This window comes from Mastigoproctus giganteus, chromosome 1 (assembly GCF_048544385.1).
Source record: "Mastigoproctus giganteus isolate SK-2022 chromosome 1, ASM4854438v1, whole genome shotgun sequence".
Taxonomy (NCBI): Eukaryota; Metazoa; Arthropoda; class Arachnida; order Uropygi; family Thelyphonidae; genus Mastigoproctus; species Mastigoproctus giganteus.
Window position 1 is genome coordinate 11,219,321 of NC_143575.1, and position 23,223 is coordinate 11,242,543.

The window sequence follows — 23,223 nt, forward strand, 5'->3', positions numbered from 1 at the left end:
TGCTGTCAAGGTGTATTTTGACTTGAGTGCTACCTGATTGCCAAGGAAGACTGTTAATCGGGCTTCCTTAGTATTCAGGTAGCAAAATCACACCTCGTCAAGCATAACCCTATTGCAGCATTAATTTGCTGCATTTGTTTTATGGTAATTAGTGTTTATTTTTCAAAATACAAAATGACTTCTAAAGCTGGTTGGTTTTTAAAACAAAAAGAAGTATAAACAAATAAGTTTTCCAAATCTTCATGTTTTCGAACAGCAGTTTTCTGTATTTATAAAATGCATTTTAAAAACTGCTCATTTGAATAAAATACCAAGAGAGCTTTCCATTTCCTCCTCCTCATATTTAGAACCCATAGAATTATAAAATCTGAAACTTTAATGGAAATATAACACAATTATTTTTTATACTGAAAAAAAAAAAAAAAAAAAAAAATTTCACAAGTCCACACAATTTAAAGAAAGGTTCATTCACTAAGACTGTGGAAAAGCATAAACAAAATTTATAGAAAAAAAAAAAATAATAATAATAATACCTTATATAACAGTGGTACTTAACCTTTTTAAGTTCACAATATCACCTAGGCCTACCTATAATTTATGTTTTTAGCCCATTTCAGGATAGATAAGAACCATGGAATGATGTTATGGTCTAAGATAAGAAAGTAATAAAATAAGAAAGATATGGCATACATATTGATATATAATAATTCTGTGCATCACTGGTTAAGAACCACTGTCAGTAGGTATTTGTAAATAATACTGCACGTTTAACGTTTATTTTACAAAATGAACTATTGATGGCTGAAGCATTTTCTACTGATAAAAATAGTAACAGCATTCTTTAACAAATTCTGTTAGGATGACATCCAATATAAAACAATGAATGAAGAATGTAACATAGCAACAGATCCTATACATTAGCAGGTCTGTAAAGTGGAAAGGAGAGCATCCAGTTGTATTTTCTATTTTTCTTGTTCATGTATTGTATATTCACAATATAGATAACCTTCCCTTCCCTCTGACACACTTCAGAACATGCTAACTTTTAACAGTTTTATTTCATATGATTGTCCATTATGTTCTTGTTTCTTCCTTCTCTCCTAACCAGCCACAGACCTACACACTAAATTTTATAATGGAATGATATAAGTGACAAAACTGTCCATAGTTTTCTGTATATAAAAAGGTGCATTAAAACATTACATTTCAAGATGCAAATTATGTTACACAGTTTCCTACTTCCTTTTTCTGTCTTTAACTGAGTAACTTACATCATTCACCTTACTGATGATTGGCTAATGAGAAATGCTACTTTTCTTTGATGATGATGAGGATGATGATGACAATGATTATGATGATATGGCCATATGTCCCATTTTTCAGTAAAAATCTGAAGAAAGGACATTATTGGAGATAACATGGAGTAATGAAGAAAAAATGAGATATGGCATACAAACTAGGAAAAATTTCACATCATGGTACCTAATGAACTTGTCTACTTGATATTCAAGTCCGTTCATTCTGAAAATGTATTAAACATTGACAGATCTTCAAACGAAGTTGCTCCTGATTGGTCTAACATTTGTAACATATCTGTTAGCTCTTGTTGGGGTGCACCACTATTAGTGCCATGGGGAGCCTGGTGATTTCCTGCACCAGAAGGAGCTGAATTGTCTGAGGGAGCTCCACCTTGCCACTGGCCCCACATCCCTGCAAAATATCAACTTTCAGTTAGAGAAATGCAACTGTACACAGAAAAATAATAAAAACTTTATATCATGCTATAGTTTCTCATTCAATTAAAAATTATAAGATTAGATTATTTCATATAATTTAATATCTAAAAAAAAAAAAAAGATTACAAATGATATTTTTATATAACTTACTCTTCAATGTTAGTTATGTATTTAAATCTTTAAAAGAAATCACAATATCAATGTTTCTAATAAAAAATAATAGTCAAAGAAATGCCATGAATTTCTACTTTAATCACGAAATAATATCTGGAATAGATTTATCCAGACTTAAATTAGAAGTGAATAATACTTCTCAATAGGCATGAAAATGAAATCTCAAGTTGAGTAAAAAACACAACTCCATGTTAAAGGAAATTATTAGAATTTGTTGGATATTTTTGTGTATAAGAGAATAAATCCTAACCAACTAGATAATTTCATGTTATCCTGAAAATGTTTCAAATTATTTATAAATTCAAAAAAGAAAAATTGAAAATGTTTGAAAAATGTGTAATTTGAAAACATACTCTTCATGCGTTGATAAAAATAGTTAAGAACAGTCAAAGAACCTTTGGAATTTTTGTACAAAGGTTTTCTTCCTCTTCAAACTCTAATGAGAAACGAACAATCAGATTCTTTGGTATTAATGAGAATAACCAGGAGAACTGACTACTTTTTATTTTTTATGAGACCTCCCAAGCAGGAGAGGTATTAGAAACTATAGTACTTAGTACCATGCATGGATTGAAGATTGAGTAGATGAGATAAGATACTTGTTGACATTAGCATTAGCATTAGTAGAGGCATTTGATGCAAGAAAGCAAGCTTATGCAGCACAGCCAAAAAAAAAAAATAATAAAATAAAATAAAATAAATAAATAAATAAATAAATAAAAAATACCTACTTCCACTTCACCCCTCTGTTCGTTCGAAATACCTGTCCAGCTGAGCCTTAAACTTATTTAGGCTATAAACTTCCACGACAAGGGATGGAAGTCGGTTCCACCAACCAACCACCCGCTGGCTAAAGGCAAATTTCCTCATGTCTATCCTACATCTGTCTTTCGTCAATTTGAATTTATGCCCTCTCAGGTGATTATTCTGAGCAACAGGAAGAATCCCATCAGCATTGAGCATGCTCAAACCATTCAAAGCTTTATACACCTCTATCAGATCACCTCGCTGGTGCCTAGTCTCCAGACACTGTAATTTGCAAAATTTAAGCCTTTCTTCGTAAGAGCAACCCTTTGTTCCATTCACTAATCTTGTTGCCCTTCTCTGTACTCGTTCCAGCATCTCTACATCCTTCTTGAAATGAGGCCTCCAGAACTGTATACAGTACTCTAGGTGTGGCCTGACCATTGCCTTATACAAGGGAATAATCAGCTCCTTATCCCTGCTAGAAAAATTCCGATATATCATCGACAATACACCATGAGCTACTCTTGCAGCCCGTCTCCACTGCTCAGAAAACTTCATATCTGCCTGCACAACCACCCCCAGGTCCCTTTCATTCTCTACCACTGCTAGTGTAGTACCACAGATTTGATACGTTGCTCTGGGATTGCTGTTTCCCATATGCAGTACTTTACATTTGTCAATGTTAAACTTCATTTGCCACCTATCAGCCCATCTGCTCAACCTTTCCAGATCCTGTTGCAGTAGCATAGTGTCAGTAGTGTCCTTGACAACCCTGCCAACCTTCGTATCGTCTGCAAACTTGGACATTAAGCTTGATATACCATCATCAATATCATTTATAAATACAGAAAACAATAATGGATCCAATACTGAACGCTGAGGTACTCCACTAATAACATTAGTCCACGATGAGCAGTGTCCATTGATTACTACTCTTTGTCTTCTCACTCTCAACCATCCCTTTATCCATAGCAGCAATTTGTCTCCAATGCCACACTGCTCCAATTTGTGCAGCAGTCTTCCATGTGCAACAGTATCAAAAGCCTTTCTAAGATCCAAGTATATAATATCAAAGTTATTCCCTGCATCCAGTTCTTTTGTGACTACATCAGAGTATCCAATCAAATTGGTCAGGCAAGACTTCCCCTTAACAAAACCATGCTATGTCTGGGCTATAACTGAAGTCTTGTCTAGATGATCCTGCAGTGCTTCTTTAACCAGTGCCTCCATTAATTTTCCGGGAACAGAAGTTAAACTAACAGGTCTATAATTACTTGTGTCGCCCTTTGATCCTCCTTTGTGTTGTTGTTGTTGTTATTTGGTTTTTAGGAGCATTAGCAACTAAGGCCATATTGCTCCGGGAATATGCGGTGGTCATTCCCTGACCTTTCCGCATCCTCCGTATTTGGTGGTGACGGGCTCGAACCCCGGTCTAATCAAGAAGAATGTGCTCTGCACTGCTGCTCCTTCCCACCTGGCTACGGAGGCGCCTATCCTCCTTTGTGAATTGGGATCATATTTGCACATCTCCAGTCCATGGGTACTTCCCCTGAGTCCAAGGAAGCTCTCATAATTATGGCTAAGGGTTTGCTTACTTCCTTTGCTGCCTCCTTTAATATAACTGGATAGATCCCATCCACCCCAGGTGCCTTTCTTGTATTTATCTTCAACAATTTTTCCTCCACTTTACTCTGAGTTATTACAAGATTTTCTAGCTTACTGCCAGAGTTGGATACACCTCTGGCATTCCCCTCGCTGAATAACTCCTCGTGTGAATGTCGAGTCAAAATATTGATTTAGTTTGTTAGCTACCTGAGCAGGATCATCAACAGTTGACCCATCGATATCAAGTGGACCAATCTGATTCATCCCCTTCCTTCTAGAGTTTACATAAGTAAAGAACTCTTTGCTGTTTTTTTTTTGCATCCCTTGCCAAGGATTTCTCGTAATCTGCCTTCGCCTGCCTAACCTCCTTTGTAACTTGGTTACAGATCAACTTGTATCTATCATAGGCTTCTGTGTCACCTGTTAATTTGTATGTATCCCATGCATTTTTCTTATTAGATTTGAATTTCAATAGATTGTAACTTTTAGGAAATATGTATGAAGGGAGGTTGTTCCAGAAAACTGAGGTTGAAGGAATAAATGAGGAAGCAGAAAAATTGGTTCTGTGAACCTCGAATTGGACAGTAAAAGAATGCTGACTGGTTGCGGCACATATCTGGACTGCTTTGGAAGAGAGAACAGGAATTATAGAAGCCAATTCAGAAGAACAGTGCCCATGGAAGTACCATAGAAAAGCATGCAGCAGAAACAGAACTTCTATGAGACAGAGAGTGGAGAGACTCTGTTAGAGATGAGACAATTAACCTAACTGACCTGTTTTGAATCGAGTCTACAAGCCTGAGAGAGGTTTTGGGGGCCAATGCCCCAGATGTGGAAACAATATTCCATGGTAGGGCAGATTTGAGATTTGCACAGAGTGAAAAGCTGTTTGGAAGAAAAAGTAACACTGAGAGGAAAGAGAAAACCCAGTTTATTAGAAGCAGAGGAAGCAATATTTGTGATGTGCTTATGTCAATTTTTTTTTTTTTTTTTTTTTGTTAGTTGTTGGCACGTCGGCTTCTGTGGCCATATGCACCTCCCAAGGTTTTTGTACTACTCGGATCCAAGCCCGAGGCGGGATTCGAACCCACGACCTTTGGGTTGCCACGCAGGCACTTTACCCACCCGGTTAGCCCAGTCGGCGCTTATGTCAAGAGACATTACAGGTCATTGTAATCCCCAATAGAGATCTTAGCATTAGCTGAGGCATATGATGCAAGAAAGCAAGCTTATATAGCATCAGTCAAAAAAAAAAAAAAATTCCCATCACCCATCCGGTCATTCCAAATGTTTGTCTAGTTCAGCCTTAAATTTTATTTAAGCTATTAACTTCCACAACAACAAATGGAAGTCTGTTCCAGCACTCAACTACCCGCTGGCTAAAAGAAAACTTCCACACATCTATTCTATAACTGTCTTTCCTCATTTGAATCTATGGCGCCTCAGGTTCTTAATCTGAGCAAGCGGAAGTAACCCATCAGCAATGAGCCTGTTCAAAGAATTCATGGCTTATACACCTCAAACAGATCACCACGCAGGTGCCTAGTATCCTGATGCTGCAACTTGCAGAACTTAAGCCTTTCTTCATAAGTGCACCCTTTGTTACTCCACCATCTTGTTGCCCTTCTCTGTACTCGTTCTAGCAACTCTACATCCTTCCTAAAATGAGACCTCCAGACCAGTATACAATACTAAAGATGTGGCTCTGAACAATTCCTTTGCCTAAGGGATAATCACCTCCTTATCGCTGCTAGTGAAATTCTTATATATCATTGACAAAACTCCATCACCTGCTCTGGCATCCCGTCTGCACTGATCAGAGAACTTTATATCAGACTGCACAATTTTTTTTTTTTTTTTTATGAAAACCACCAAACACAAAGGTATCAAAACCTATAGTACTTAGTACCGTGCATGGGTTGAAGGAGAAGTATGGTGGGGAGGGGATGCCAGAAACTTTGCTCTAGAGACTAACATGGGTTTCATCACTTCAAGCCCAAATAAGCAAAGTGGTGGTATTTCACCGGTTGATGAAAGTCATCTACCACCTCAATTACACCAGGTTTTTTTCATTTTCTACCACACTAAGTGTAGTACAACACATTTGGTATGTTTCTCTGGAGTTACTTCTACCCATATGCAGTACTTTGCATTTGTCAATGTTAAACTACTTTGCTTATTGAGGCTTGAAGTGGTGGAACCCATGTTTAGTCTCTAGCGCTAAGTTCCGGTCAACCCTTCCCTATCTCTTCCATCATGCAGTATGATGATGACTTTTGAGGTTATGATGAATGTCGTCGCGAGATCCAATATTCCTTACATTTCGAGGGTACAGCTCTAAAACGGTGGTTCGCAGGCCGGCCGCTAGTTAGTACAGCGGACCGAACCTATTGGTAACTCTCTAGGAGGCTTCCGGAGCAGCTGGTGCATAATCTTGCCACCTCTACTCTGCCAGATAGTGACTGGAAGGAGTCCGAGTAGTGTGTATGCGGGGAGCATGTCGAGGCCACGTTGTGTCAAAGATCTGGGTATATTCTTACCACGTGTATGCCATTTCATTACTTCATGCAGCATGTCCCACCCACTTTTTCTTACTATTGAATACACCATGAATTGTCAAACTAATAGAGCAAGGTTATCTGCGAAAAGATCTAAACTTCCCAAGCACTTCCTAATTCATTTCACAAATATACGAGGTCTCAATTCTAATCTCAACGATGTCCATTTCCACTTGCCGTCTGCCAAACCCCATGTACTTTTTCTGACAGAATCTCAGTTATCGGTTGATTCAACTACTGCTCATCTCAGATGCCTAAATTATTCGCTGTATGATTCCTTTTGCCTCAAAGGTGGTACTTGTGCATATGTCCATTCTGATATTCCCTGTCAGAGACTTGGAAATTTGGAATCCCCTCTCTTTGATCTTCTCTGGCTTAAAATCTCTCTACCTCATTGTGTCAAATTCATCTGTTGTCTCTACCGTTGTCCCAACTCCACTAATCACTTGGAGCTCTTTGACTTCCTTTCTTTGCAACTTGACTTTCTCCAGTCCAACTTTCCTAACAGTGAGGTAATTTTCCTTGGTGATTTTAATGTTCACAACTCCTGCTAGCCTCCGTTTTTCTAGTCACACTGACCCAGCAGGTTGAGATGCTGAGGTTTTTGCAATTACTAATGGCCTTGCACAGATTGTTCATTTACCTATAAGAATGCCGGACAATCCTAATCATACAGCCAATACGCTTGAGATTTTCTCACAAGCAACCCTTCTAAGTACATGTACAATCGAAGTAAGAGGTCCTTTAGGCACTTCAGATCACAACTTGGCGATTGTCTCTTCTCCAATGGAACCTTTATTTCATGGCTATTCCCAACGTCGTGTTGTTTGCCATTGCAAGAATGCAAAATGGGATGACCTGCAAGACTTCTTTTCGTCTTTTCCTTGGTCGGATTACTGTTTCAAAAGTTTTGATGTCAACGTTTGCTCAGATTGTGTCAGCGAAATTATTCTAGCAGGAATGGAATCCTTTATCCCACATTTCACTTTAAAATGTCGTCCTTTATCTAAACCTTGGTTTTCCAATAAATTAAGCTAAGGCTGTTCAAGAGAAGAATGTTGCATATCGTAATTAGCTTGTTTCTAATTCTTCAGTTTCATTTTCTGCCTACACCAAAGCTCGCAACAATTCTAAAGCAGTTATTAATCAGTTCAAACCAGAGTTTGAACAGGCTAAGAGTAGAAAATTTGCTTCTTGCCCTAATGGTAGCCGAGCATTCTAGTCTCTTGCCAAAGCTATTGGCCGCAACTTTTGCCCATCTCTGCTCCCACCTCTGTCCAAAACAGATGGTTCTGTTGTCACTTCAGCCAAGGATAAAGCTGACCTGCTAGCATCCCATTTTTCTTCCAGTTCATGTATTAATGATCTTGGTAAAACACCTCCCACCATTCCCAGCATGCTCCATTCGATGCCTCCTGTGCTCTTCTTTCAAAAGGATATCAGAAGGATTTTGATGAATCTTGATGCTAAGAAAGCTCCAGGTCCTGATGGTATTTCTCCACTTGTTCTCAAAACCTGTGCTCCTGAACTTACTCCTATTCTTTGCCGCCTTTTTTCACTTTCTTATTCCAAAGGTGTTTTTCCTTCTGCTTGGAAATTTTCTCATATCCAGCCAGTTCCTAAAAAGGGTGACAAATCCCTCCCATTCAATTATCGTCCCATTGCAATTACTTCTACTCTTTCTAAAGTAATGGAGAAATCAATCAGCCGCCAACTCTTAAACTACCTAGAAACCTTCCGTCTGATCAACGATCGCCAGTATGGATTCCGTCAGTGTCGATTCACTGGTGATATTCTGGCTTATGTTACCCATCTATGGACTATTCAATGGAAAAGTTCGGTGAAACACAAATAGTCGCTCTTGACATCTCAAAGGCTTTTGATCGTGTTTGGCATAAAGGTCTTCTAAACAAGCTTCCATCTTATGGTTTGCCAACTGTTTTTAGTAATTGGTTATCCAGTTTTCTCTCTGATCGCTCACTGAGGGTGATGGTAGATGGCTCTCTGTCTTCTAACTTCTCCACTAATGCCGGTGTCCCCCAAGGCTCAGTTCTTTCCTCCACTCTTTTCCTCTTGTATATTAATGACCTTCTTCTATTGACTAAAAATCCTATCCATAGTTTTGCCGATGATAGCACATTGCATTCCACTTTCCATTTTGAGAAACCTTGTCCTGCTCAATCAGCTTCAACTTCTCGAAAATCTGCTACCAATTCCTTAAATGCCGATCTTCAGGTAATTCTCCAGTGGGCAAAGACAACTTAGTTGATTTCAACCCTTCTAAAACTCAGTCTTGTCTTATATCTCGCAAAAAGGATTCTTCTGCTCCTATGCTTATCTTTAGTGACACTCCGATTTCTAGGCAAAATGATATATCTCTTTTGGGGATTACCCTGACTTCTAATCTCTCTTGGCACAAGCACATTACAAATATTGCTTCCTCTGCATTTAAAAAACTTGGTTTTCTCTTTCGCTCTCGGCGTTACTTTTCTTCCAAAAAGCTGCTCACTCTGTATAAATTGCAAATCGTCCCTGCCATGGAATATTGTTCCCACATCTGGGGTGGTGCACCCAAAACCTCTCTCAGGGTTCTTGATTCCATTCAGAAAAGGGCAGTTAGGTTAATTAATGACTCATCTCAACAGAGTCTCTCCACTCGCTTTCTCATAAATGTACTGTTTCTGCTGCATGCCTCTTCTACAGGTACTTCCATGGGCACTGTTCTTCTGAATTGGCTTCTATAATTCCCGCTCTGTCATTCAAAGCAGTCCGAACACGTGCTGCCACCAGCCAACATCCATTAACATCTAACAGCATCCAACTTCAAACCCACAGAACCAATTTTTCATCTTCCTCACTTATTCATTCAACTGCCGTTTTCGCCCTTAGATTCCCTTTGCGAATTGGGGATACATTTGCACATCTGCAGTCATGGGGACCTCCCCTGAATCTAATGATGCTCTTATAATTATGGCTAAGGGTTTGCTAACTTCCCTCGCTGCTTCCTTCAGTATAACTGGATAGATTTCATGTGCCCCAGGTGCCTTTCTTAAATTTAACTTCAACAATTTCCCCTCCACTTTGCTCTCTGTTATTACAAAATCATTTAGATCCCTGTTAGAGTTTAGTAAACTTCCGTCCTCCTCTCTCCCCTTCCTTAGGAAGGGAGGACAGAATAAGGAAGTGATTATCCCCTTGTATAAGGCAATGGTCAGGCCACACCTTGAGTACTGTATACAGGTTTGGAGGCCTCATTTTAAGAAGGATGTAGAGCTGTTGGAACGAGTACAGAGAAGGGCAACAAGATTAGCGAATTGAACAAAGGATTGCTCTTATGAAGAAAGGCTTAAGTTTTGCAAATTACAGTGTCTGGATACTAGGCACCTGCGAGGTGATCTGACTGAGGTGTATAAAGCCATGAATGGCTTGAGCATGCTCAATGCTAATGGGATTCTTCTTCTTGCTCAGAATAATTGCCTGAGAGTGCATAAATTCAAATTGAGGAAAGAGAGTTGTAGGATAGATGTGTGGGAGTTTGCCTTTAGCCAGCAGGTGGTTGATTGCTGGAACACACCTCCATCTGTTGTTTTAGAAGTTGATAGGTTAAACAGATTCAAGGCAGAACTAGACAAACATTTGGAGTGGGTGGATGAGTGAAATGAGAAGGGGGGTGTGTGCTTTTTCTTTTTCTTTTTTTTTTTTTTTTGGTTGATGATATATAAGCTTGCTTTCTTGCATCATGTGCCCTTGCCAATGCTAATGCAATCTGATTCATCCCATTCCTTCTAGAGTTTATATAAGTAAAGTAGTCTTTGTTGATTTTCTTTGCATCCTTTTTCAAGGATTTCTCGTAATCATCCTTCGCTCGCCTAACCTCCTTTGAGACTTGATTACAGACTAGGTTATATCTGGCATAGGCTCTGTGTCACCTGATAATTTATATGCATTCCACATATTTTTCTTCTCTGTCACAAGAATCGTTCATCTGATATCCATTTAGGTCTAAATTTTGAACAGCATTTCAGAGTTGGTATGAAAAGCCCAGTAGCATCCAAGATTAATTCCTTTAAGGCTTCCCATTTAGAATTTGCTGTTTCTAACATCATCAGTTGATCTCACTGTACAGAATTTAAAAACTGTCTGAGACCACTGTAGTCACCTTTATGAAAACAAAAACCCTTCCCTTTACTCTTGATGGTAGTTACATCTTTAAGTAAATCCCACATCAGTACAATGTGATCAGTGTCGCCTAGAGGGTCCTTTATCTGCAAATTCTTAATGCATGAATAATCACTGCTGATAATCAGATCCAAAGTATTACTCCCTCTGGTTGCCCTCAAACATGTTACTGTAGAAAACAATCCTCTAATAAATCTACAAAGGTCTTGCTAGTGTGTGAGTGACCAACCCAAAAGTTCCAGTGAATATTTGGGAAGTTAAAATCCCCCATTACAAGACATTCTGATTTACTGGCCCAATCTAAACAATTGTTTGTTGTACTCATCAGAGTCATTAGGCCTATAACACACTCCTACTCTCATTTTCCCTTTCCTAGTGCTTATGCCACACCAAATCGACTCAACATTCCACTGTCCACCCATATCAACTGGATGCATTTCCTTAGATTTAATGTGTTTCTTAATTAGCAGCATAACCCCTCCTCCCTTCATGCCCTGTCTATCCTTTCTGTACACATTGTACTCCCCAAATTCCAGTTCTGCACTGCTTATATCTTTGTGTCAACATGTCTTTGATATCCCAACAATATCTGCCTTTGATGTCTTGATCAGCACTTCAAATTCATCAAATTTATTTACTATATTTCTAGCACTAGTGTACATGCAAGTATACATGCACCTTTTCTTACTCTTAGTTATTCTAACACAGCCCATGTATTTACTTGTTCCATAATGACTCCCAGCAGATCTTTAAATCCCCAGCAACCTGCTCTCTAGGCTGCTGCTCATTACAATAGAATCTTGTCTCAAAATCAGTGTCATCAATTTAAGCATAGGAGCAGAAGAATCCTTTTTTGCAAGATATAAGACAGGATTGAGTTTTAGAAAGATTGAAACCAAATAAGTTATCTTTGTCCCACGGCAGAATTATCTGGAGATCAGCATTTAAGGAATTGGTAGGTCATATTTGAGAAGTTGAAGCTGTTTGGCCAGGACAAGGTTTCTCAAACTGGAAGGTGGAATGCAATGTGCTATCATCAGCAAAACTATGAATAGGCTTTCCGGTCAACGGAAGAAGGACAGTAATATACAAGAGGAAAAAAATGGGAGAAAGAGCTGAAACTTCGGGAACACCTGAATAGCAGAGAAGTTACAGTATACAGAAGTTCAAGTCTAATATCAACAAATATGAGGTATTGCTTAAAACTTCAAAGGCAGATATTGTTGGGATATCAGAGACGTGGTGTCACAGAGATATAAGGAATGCAGAACTGGAATTTGGGGAGTACAATATGTACAGGAAGGATAGACAGGATAGGAAGGGAGGAGGGGTTATGCTATTAGTTAAGAAACACATAAAATCCAAGGAAGTGAAGCCAGTTGACGTCGCTGGACAGTGCAGTGTCGAGTCAGTTTTGTGTGACATAAGCATTGGGAGATCAAAATTGAGAGTAGGAGTGTGTTATAGGCCTAATGACTCTGATGAGTATAATAAGAAATTGAACAGGGAAATAGGGTGGGCCAGTAATGGATGATTTTAATTTCTCAGATATTGACTGGAATTTGTGGGTTGGTCACTAGCAAGGCTTTTGTAGATTTATTGGATGATTGTTTTTTACATCAGTATGTTCGGGAGGCAACTAGAGGGAGTAATACTCTTGATCTGATTATCAGTAGTGATTCTTCATGCATAAAGAATCTGCAGATAAAGGAACCACTAGCAGGCAGTGATCAGTGTGCTGAAGTGGGATTTACTCAAAGAGATAACTACCATTAGGGGTAAAGGGAAGGGTTTTTGCTTTCGTAAAGGCGACTACGGTGGTCTGAGACAGTAAATTCTACACGGTGGGACCAACTGATGATGTTACCAACAGCAAATTCAAAATGGGAAGCATTCAAAGAATTTAACTTGGAAGCTACTAGGCTTTACATACCAACTAAGAAATATTGTTCAAGGTTTAGGCCTAAATGGATGTCAGATGAAATAATGAGCCATATGGCAGAGAAGAAAATTGCATGGGATACATATAAATTAATGGGTAACATGGAAACCTATGATAGATATAAGCTGGTCTGTAACCAAGTCACAAAGGAGATTAGGCAGGCAAAGGCAGATTATGAGAAATCTTTGGCAAAGGATGCTTGTTTGTTTGTTTCGGGATTTATTAGGCGCATTGGTAACTATGGCCATAGTGCGCCATGCAAAGGATGCAAAGAAAAACGACAACACGTTCTTTACCTATGTAAACTCTAGAAGGAAAGGGATGAATCAGATTGGTCCACTGGATATCGATGGTTCAACTGTTGGTGATCCTGCTCAGGTGGCTAACAAACTAAATGAGTATTTTGCATCTATATTCACACATGATGAGTTATTCAAGAAGGGGAATGCCAGAGGTGAGTTAAACACTGGCAGTGAGCTAGATGATTTTGTAATAACTGAGAGGAAAGTGGAGGAGAAATTGTTGAAGATAAACATAAAAAAGGCACCAGGGGTGGATGGGATCTATCAAGTTATATTAAAGGAGGCAGCAAAGGAAGTAAGCAAACCCTTAGCCATAATTATGAGAGCTTCTTTGGACTCAGGGGAGATACCCATGAACTGGAGATGTGCAAATGTGACCCCAATTCACAAAGGAGGATCAAAGGGCGACACAAGTAATTATAGACCTGTTAGTTTAACTTCTGTTCGAGGAAAATTAATGGAGGCACTGGTTAAAGAAGCACTGCGGGATCATCTAGACAAGACTTCAGTTATAGCTCGGACACTGCATGATTTTGTTAAGGGAAAGTCTTGCCTGACCAATTTGACTGGATACTAAGATGTGGTCACAAAGGAACTGGATGCAGAGAATAACTCTCAAATCACATATTTGGATCTGAGAAAGGCTTTTGATACTGTTGCACATGGAAGACTGCTTTACAAATTGGAGCAGTGTGGTATTGGAGGCAAATTGCTGCTATGGATAAAGGGATGGTTGAGTGGGAGAAGACAGAGAGTGGTAATCAATGGACACTGGTCATCGTGGACTAATGTTATTAGTGGAGTCCCTCAGGGTTCAGTGTTGGATCCATTGTTGTTTACTGTATTTATAAATGATATTGATGATGGTTATATCAAGCTTAATGTCCAAGTTTGCAAACGATACGAGGTTGGCATGGTTGTTAAGAACACTAATGACAGTACGCTGCTGTAACAGGATCTAGAAAAGTTGAGCAGATGGGCTGAGAGGTGGCAAATGAAGTTTAACATTGACAAATGTAAAGTACTGCATATGGGAAGCAGTAACCCCAGAGTAACATATCAACTCTGTGGTACTACACTGAGGGTGGTACAGAATGAAAAGAACCTAGGGGTAATTGTGCAGGCAGATATGAAGTTTTCTGAGCAGTGCAGACTGTCTGCAAGAGTAGCTAATGGTGTCTTGTCAATGATATACAGGAATTTTTCTAGCAGGGATAAGGAGGTGATTATCCCCTTGTATAAGGAATGGTCAGGTCACACCTTGAGTACTGTATATAGGTCTGGAGGCCTCATTTTAAGAAGGATGTAGAGCTGTTGGAATGAGTACAGAGAAGGGCAACAAGATTAGTGAATGGAACAAAGGGTTGCTCTTATGAAGAAAGGCTTAAGTTTTGCAAATTACAGTGTCTGGAGACTAGGCACCTGCGAGGTGATCTGATTGAGGTGTATAATGCCTTGAATGGTTTGAGCATGCTCAATGCTGATGGAATTCTTCCTCTTGCTCAGAATAATCACCTGAGAGGGCATAAATTCAAATTGAGGAAAGACAGATGTAGGCTAGATGTGTAGAAGTTTGCCTTTAGCCAGCAGGTAGTTGGTTGGTGGAACAGACTTCCATCCTTTGTTGTGGAAGTTGATAGCCTAAATAAATTTAAGGGTGAGCTGGACAGGTATTTGAAACGAACGGAGGGGTGAAATGGGAGTGTTTTTTTTTTTTTGTTTTTTTTTGGCTGATGTTGCAAAAGCTTGGTTTCATGCGTCATATGCTTCTACTAATGCTAATGTCTTCTTCCATCTTCTCAACCCCCAACCCACGCATGGTATTAAGCACTATAAGTTCTAAAACGTCTTGTGTTTGGGGTTTTCATAAAAAAAAATAAAAAAAAAAAAGCTAGAAGAGAGAGAGCCATATACATCACCTGTAGTGAGCAGTCAGAGAGAAAACTGGAATGAGAATAATTACAAGGGAAACCAATAATACATAATTTTGTATGACTTTTAAGTTTTCAGTGAATAGAATTAGTTGATCCTACAAGTCAACTAATCCTGTATATGAAAATCCACGAATTTTTTACAACTAAGCATTATTAAGAGATTATTGAAACATTAATTGATAGGAAGGATTAATGCTGCCAAATAAACTGATAAGCCAGAAAAGTCCTATTTAAACCTATTTACTATTTATTTTTATTTTTTTTTACTATACCTCCTTATGTTAAAACTTCAATTAAATTAGAGAGCTAACCTAGTTTAATTCAGAATGGAAATGGGAAAACCAGATATTCAAGAGACCTAAGAAATCAAGTAGGAAATACCTTGAAATTTTTTATGAATTACATAGTAATTGAAAAGTTTATCAAAGTACCACAGCATCAATGTAATGTGCTGTGATCCATGCCAGCACAGGAAAAAAAAAAAAAAAAAAAAAACCTTCTTAATTTTATTTTCTAATACAAATTTTGGTTTGTAAGCTTAAGGTAACTAGAGGACTATTTCAGGCTATTTATATCTATGATGATTTTTGAAGCCTGTCTCAGTTTAATTATATATCACTTGTAACTCTTTAAACTGCCATAAATATAAAATTGAAGGTATACAGTACTGTCAAAAGAGAATTCATTTCCAAGTGAAATTAATCAGCTTGGTTTTTCTAATGTTCTCAATTTACGAGTGAACCATAGGATAATTAATCCTAATTTTACTGAAATAAAATTTCCATGATAAATTAAAAACTAATATCTTTATGAAAATATGAATTATGTACCTTGTACCTATTTATAATGCTTTAATCCAGTTAAAAAATTAAAATATCTATTAGCATTACGTTAGTATAAATTTCAGTGTGTAGTAGTAGCAGTGGCATTTGATGCAAGAAAGCAAGTGTATGAGCTTATGCAGCATCAGCCAAAAAAAAAAAAAAAAATCACACCATTCCCTCCAAATGCCTGTTCAGTTCCTCCTTAAATTTATTCAACCTATCAACTTCCACAACGACAGATGGAAGTTTGTTCCAGCAATTAACCACCCGCTGGCTAAAGGCAAATTTCCGCACATCTAATCTACATCTGTATTTTCTTAATTTGAATTTATGCCCCCTTAGGTTCGTAACCTGAACAAGTGGAAGGATCCCATCAGAATTCAGGTGCTCAACCCATTCAAGGCCTTATATACCTCAATCAGATCACTGTGCAGGTGCCTAGTCTCCAGACACTGCAATTTGCAGAACTTAAGCCTCTCTTGGTAAGAGGATCCCTTCATTCCCCTCACCAATCTTGTTGCCCTTCTCTGTACACGCTCAAGTAAATCTACATCCTTCCTAAAATGAGGCCTCCAGACCTGTATGCAGTACTCAAGGCGTGGCCTGACCATTGCCTTATACAGAGGGATAATCACCTCCTTTTCCCTGTTTCCAGTATGGCTTAATTTTGATTTGCATTAACTGGAAAAGTATTTTTTTAAATTAGGAGAAGTATAGCCATAAAAATCTCTGCTATCTATAAAATGCAGTGTGTGCAGCGTGCATATTATCTTCACACAAAGTTTTGGTTTTAGTTTTTAGCTTTGAGTTCTTTTTCTGCATATCACTGTTTGTTGCAAGTGATTTTTTTTTAAATAAAAATTACATTAAGGTTACTAAAGATATTATTTGTTCTTATTATCGAATAAAATATCAAAATAAAGAAAAGAATTATTGAATGAACCACTTTAAACTATTTCTTGTCTATTCGCCTCAAAAACTGAATGTAGTGCAACAGATGCTTGTGTGTCATGTGAATTTTTATTATTTTTTTTGGCAAACCCATTGAAGTGTTAAGAGAATAATAATTTTTAACATACACATCTTACCTCTTGATCCGGGAGTGGATCCTAGCTGAGTATAAGTTGGTCCAGAGGGACTACGTGCTGGGGAACTCATTGGACCATAACTTTGGCTGAAGGCTTCTGAACTTGGCTATAAAAATATATAAAATTTGTTACATCAAATGAAAATTCATATTAAGATAAAGTTAATGTAAATTGCCTGCCTATTCAAAGTGAAATCAAACAAATATTAATAAAGATAAGGATGTCATAACCCATTATATAAGGCTATTGTTAGACCACACTTGGAATACAATATTCAAGTGTGGAGACCGCACCTAAAAAAAAAGACAGAGCTTCTTGAAAGGGAAGATCCTTCCACAATTCAGGTCTCTTCCTTCAAAATTTTTTTCATGCAGCCTTGTCAGAACTTCGATGTAGTATGTTTGATCGACAGTCTGATTTGGTGGGACGTATTCAGCCATAAAGCCTCCGTAAAGATATTACGGAGGCCTTATGGCTGAATACGTTGTGTTCAGGAGTGGGAGTGCAGTAGCACATGCTCTTTGAGTAGACCGGGGTTCAAGCCTCTGAATGCTAAATATGGTTGGTCTGCCAACCCGCACTGGCCCAGCGTGGCAGACTATAGTTCATTTCCCTCAGCATGAATTGTTGAGGAGGCTTCCATCCTGCAGTGGGTTGATAATGGCTGCAGTTTACCTTTTATTCAGCCATAACAATTCCTTTAATACTGAAGAAAACAAGAAGCATGGTTTTCATTTTTGATTTTGACATTCTTGCTCTTTTCGGTCTGGGGGATTGTTTTATCTTCCATTGCATTGACTGTCTTTTAGTTTCTGGGTCATACTGGAACAGCTAAACTTTCCTTGCAAGTAATTACAGTACTCAAAACATCTGGATTTTTTTCATTTTTTAAAAATATCTTCACAAACTTGGAATCTTCTCATTCTTTGATGTTCATTCAAAATTTTTGCCTCTTGGCACACACTTTTCTCATGCCTAAATTTTCAGTTAAAATTTAGTGTAACTATTACTCTGTCCATATTGATTTCTGATGCAACCATTCTAATGCTTAATTGATCACTTCTAATCAATGTCCTTAACTAGTCCACATTTTCATCAGTTTCATGGATACTAGATGGCTTGGTCATTCATCATCTTCTACTTTCTCTTCTTTCTAAATATCTTTTATGCCAACCAAAGATGCAAGCTCTTGACATAGTATCTTCCCATTTTCTTTAGTTTTGTTAAAAATTTGCTGTTAATTCATTGTTCAATTCTTTTTTCTGTCATATTTCCTGCAAACTGCAAAAACAAGGTAATGAAAATTTTTCTCAATGCAAAATGAATGAGCGTGTTGGAACGTGACTTGGTAGATCACTAAGGAACGGTTCAAGGTCAACTACTGTGCCTCTGTTTCACAGGTGGCATTTGGTGTGTACTGGCTGTGTGCATTGTCTATTTAATAGCCACACCTTGTATATAAAATGCTGTAATATATAAATACAGGCATACCTCGAATAACGAATAGGATGCGTTCCACGAAATTACTTCGTTAAGCGAAACTTCGTTTTCAGAGGTAAAAATACTATGGCCAGAATAGGGATATGTTACTACGTAAAGAAAATGAAAAGCTTTTTTTTTTCGAACAAAGAAAAGTTTTATTAAATAAACAGTCAACTTACATACAAAGTGAAATCACATTTTAAAATATGAGTCTAAAGTTGATTGCTTATGCTTTTTTTCTCTTTCATTTAACAATTGCCTATACGGAGTTATTGCATTTAACACTGATCGCTTAACAATAAAACTTCTTCCTAAATCAGGATCATTTTCACTAAAAAAATTTAAAACGTTTTCAATGTCATTTAAGCACCTTTTTAAATCTTTGGTTGTTAACACTTTTTCAGCAGGAACTTCTTTAACTTCGTCTTTATTATCTTTGTCTTCGTTGCTAACAAGGTTTTCTAAATCTTCCACTGAAAAACCATCATCTTCTGCATTCAATAAATTTCTAACATCCTCTTCATCGATATTTTCGAAACCTATTGATTGAGCCATCTGGATAACTTCATTTCTAATTTCTTGGATGTTATTTTCTTCTTCTAGTACAACTTCTGGCCATATTTTGCGCCAAACTCCATGTAAGCATTTCTTAGTGACTTCTTTCCAAGAACTATCAATGTTTTCAATTGCGTTTTTAATGGTGTAGTTTTTCCAAAAAGTTTTAACTGTCATTTCCTCTTTATCCTCTAGTTCAGTTAAACTGCTTAATGTTCGATGCAGATAATAAGCTTTAAATGATGCTATTACTCCCTGATCCAATGGTTGAATCAGGGAAGTTGTGTTTGCTGGAAGAAACACAACTTTGACAGGAATGCATGTGTCCAACGTGTTAAGATCAGTAGGATGTCCCGGAGCATTGTCTAACAACAAAAGAGCTTTTTCTTCAAAGTTGTTTTTTTGACAATACTGTTTTACTTCAGGACAAAAGTGGTTAACAAACCAATCAGTAAATAACTCCTTGGTAACCCACGCTTTTCTATTTGCTTTCCATATTACAGGTAAATTCATTTTTATGTTACCTTTTAACGCCCTCGGATTTTCTGAATGGTAAACTAATAACAATTTTAATTTATAATCGCCAGAGGCATTTGATCCAAAGAGTAACGTTAAACAGTCTTTGGCTGCTTTGAACCCAGCAGCTGATTTTTCTTCAATAGAAATGAAGCTTTTTGTTGGTAGCCGTTTCCAGAACAAACCGCTTTCGTCAACATTGAACACCAAATTGGTGGAAAATTTTCACGTTCAATTATTTCCTTTACTTTTTCTGGAAACTTCTCCTGTTAATTTTACACTATGAATCCTGGCCCGTTTTTTAAATTTCTCGAACCAACCACGAGAAGCCCCAAAGGTTTCCGTAATTTCTTCAGTTTGTTTAGATTTCAGGTGATTAAACTGGAATATTTTTTATGTTAAATGGGGCTTGAAATTGCGGACTTCGTTATATCGAAGCTTCGTTATCAGAGGTAACGTTAACCGAGGTATGCCTGTATTACAGCTCACAAAAAATTCAATTGTCATTTCTTTTCCTATCCTAAATCTATCCAAATTTGACCTAAATATTGCATGTTAGAAAAGAATTTTGCATTTTATAAAATAATGGTTTCCAAACTTTTATGATTGTTATATCCCTTGATTTCAGTGTAAGGTATCATGTATCCCCTCAGTCCTGTGCCCACCATCTTAATATTGGGAACAGAACAAAAAAATTGTATTAATAAATTTCCAACAATTGTTGCAATTAGTACTGAAGAAGGCAGCCTAAATAGCAATATAACTTTTAAGCTGATTTCTTCCAGTCACGCCAGTGAGTCAATACACTAGATGTGTACTATAGACACAAAGGAAAATGTAGCTGCTCTCTGTAGCAAATAAGGAAAATTACTTTAACAAATATTATTTAAAGTGCTTATATAAAATTTTAGATATATACACAATTATTACTGCAATTATTTTTCATATGCCACCTGGGGGAACTGTGGATTCCCAGTTAGTAACTGCTGTTATAAAATCACATAAGAATGACTGAGAAAATATAATGTGACTCTTTCATCAAAAACAGGAAAAAAAAGAAAAAAAAAAAAGCAATATGGAGAAATATTCTGGAAATGAAATTAGATGTTAATCAGTTTTAAGCAGGCAAGGGCTATATGGCTATTGTAAGTTTGTTTTCATTTCTTTCGTGAACAGTTAGAACAATCTGTAGTGATACTGATAACATATATTTTATAAAATTATCTTTCTTAAACTGAAGGTCTGCCTGGAATGTATCTCAAACATACAGCATTAAATGCATGGAAAAGTATATTCTGTGTTATGTTCTTTTTACATTATGCTTGATTTTTCAGGAATGAGTTATGAGTGAAAGGTGTGTGTCGGGGTTGGTTGTTTGTTAATTTTGGAGGATTTTGGCACACTCACCACTTTGGTCATAGTGTGCTAGTTATTGCATATTATTGGATCTGCTCCAAATGAATAACAACTGAGTGATCAAATAAAAGCTGGATCAATCATAATATATCCCTACAGGGAGTGGGGATATATTACACACACTTAAAAAAAATTATGCTAACGGTTCCAGTGGCTTTAGCTGGACACCAAAACAATATTACTGCTTTTTATCTGCTAGAAGTTGTTCTGATAATTCTTGACAGATAAAACAGCTTCTAAACAACTAGATTATTAACTAGTCATAAAGTGTTCAGAGGGTTGCAATAAGGATATCTCCCCCTCACCTCAATCTTCCTTCATTCCAGACCTAACTAAAACCACCACTGGATCCTTTAGAAAAAAAATTTTTAAAACAAGTTCCAGAAAAAGCGTCTTACCAGTTACACCACCTTGTAACTAACATGATCATAACCTCAGCACGTCTTAATGTGCCAATGTAAAAAAGATATATATAGAACAGACTTACAGGAAGTTTTTCACTCCATAGCGTTATCTGAAATTTGGCAGAATCAGCAGATCAGTACCTACTACACATGAATGGAAACAAGAATACCATCTGACCAGATTATTAGTCAGAAGCTGTTTTCATCTGTCAATAAAGTTTAAAATTAAATTTAAGAACAAAAATAGCCAACACTGGATAATTATGGTGTCTGGCCTTGTAAGAAAGGTATTAATACAGTTGAATAATAAAATGTACATTCGATGGTCTGCACAAGGGGTAAAAGATTTTGTGGTAGCTTCTCACTGCTTCAGGTGCCTCAGGTATGGCCATTCTTCTAGAAATTGTAGACAATCTGAAAACATGTGCAGGCACTGTGGTGCACAGGGACACCAATTTAAGGATTGCTCTAATAAAAGTTCTCCAGTAGCATGCCCAAATTGCAAATTAAGAAAATGCAATTTTGATCATTCCTATAGGGACTCTAAGTGTCCTGAGTGCCTCAGGGCCCAAGAAAAAATTATTAGCATTTAGCATTAGCATTAGTAGAGGCATTTGATGCAAGAAAGCAAGCTTATGCAGCATCAGCCAAAAAAAAAAAAAAAAAAAAAACCACTTCCACTTCACCCCTGTGTTCGTTCAAAATACCTGTCCAGCTGAGCCTTAAACTTATTTAGGCTATCAACCTCCACCACAAGGGATGGCAGTCTGTTCCACCAACCAACCACCCGCTGGCTAAAGGCAAATTTCCGCACGTCTATCCTACATCTGTCTTTCCTCAATTTCAATTTATGCCCTCTCAGGTGATTTTTCTGAGCTAGAGGAAGAATCCCATCAGCATTGAGCATGCTTAAACCATTCAAGGCTTTATACACCTCTATCAGATCACCTCGCTGGTGCCTAGTCTCCAGACACTGTAATTTACAAAACTTAAGCCTTTCTTCGTAAGAGCACCCCTTTGTTCCATTCACTAATCTTGTTGCCCTTCTCTGTACTCGTTCCAGCAGCTCTACATCCTTCTTGAAATGAGGCCTCCAGACCTGTATACAGTACTCTAGGTGTGGCCTGACCATTGCCTTATACAATGGAATAATCACCTCCTTATCCCTGCTGGAAAAATTCCTGTATATCATTGACAATACTCCATGAGCTACTCTTGCAGCCCGTCTGCACTGCTCAGAGAACTTCATATCTGCCTGCACAATCACCCCCAAGTCCCTTTCATTCTCTACCACTGTCAGTGTAGTACCACAGAGTTGATACGTTGCTCTGGGGTTGCTGTTTCCCATGTGTAGTACTTTACATTTGTCAATGTTAAACTTCATTTGCCACCTCTCAGCCCATCTGCTCAACCTTTCCAGACCCTGTTGCAGCAGCATAGTGTCAGTAGTGTCCTTGACAACCCTGCCAACCTTTGTATCATCTGCAAACTTGGACATTAAGCTTGATATACCATCATCAATATCATTTATAAATACAGAAAACAACAATGGACCCAACACTGAGCCCTGAGGGACTCCACTAATAACATCAGTCCACGATGAGCAGTGTCCATTGATTACCACTCTCTGTCTTCTCCCCCTCAACCACCCCTTTATCCATAGCAGCAATTTGCCTTCAATGTCACACTGCTCCAATTTGTGTAGCAGTCTTCCATGTGCAACAGTATCAAAAGCCTTTCTACGATCCAAGTATATAATAT

General features: G+C 37.7%; 1 protein-coding gene across 3 annotated transcripts in view; it reads right to left on the reverse strand.

Annotated features, from left to right (window-relative positions):
• Positions 1-1,012: 1,012 nt before the first annotated feature.
• tgo (Aryl hydrocarbon receptor nuclear translocator homolog tgo) overlaps positions 1,013-23,223 on the reverse strand; it is a 535,800-nt gene continuing 513,589 nt past the window's right edge. For all 3 annotated transcript variants that reach the window (XM_090371458.1, XM_090371450.1, XM_090371441.1), the window contains 2 exons: positions 17,090-17,195; positions 1,013-1,710 (listed from right to left, as the gene is read on the reverse strand). In XM_090371458.1, the coding sequence (XP_090227584.1) occupies positions 1,517-1,710; positions 17,090-17,195 (300 nt within the window). In that variant the 3' untranslated portion in view covers positions 1,013-1,516. The remainder of the gene's footprint in view (positions 1,711-17,089; positions 17,196-23,223) is intronic.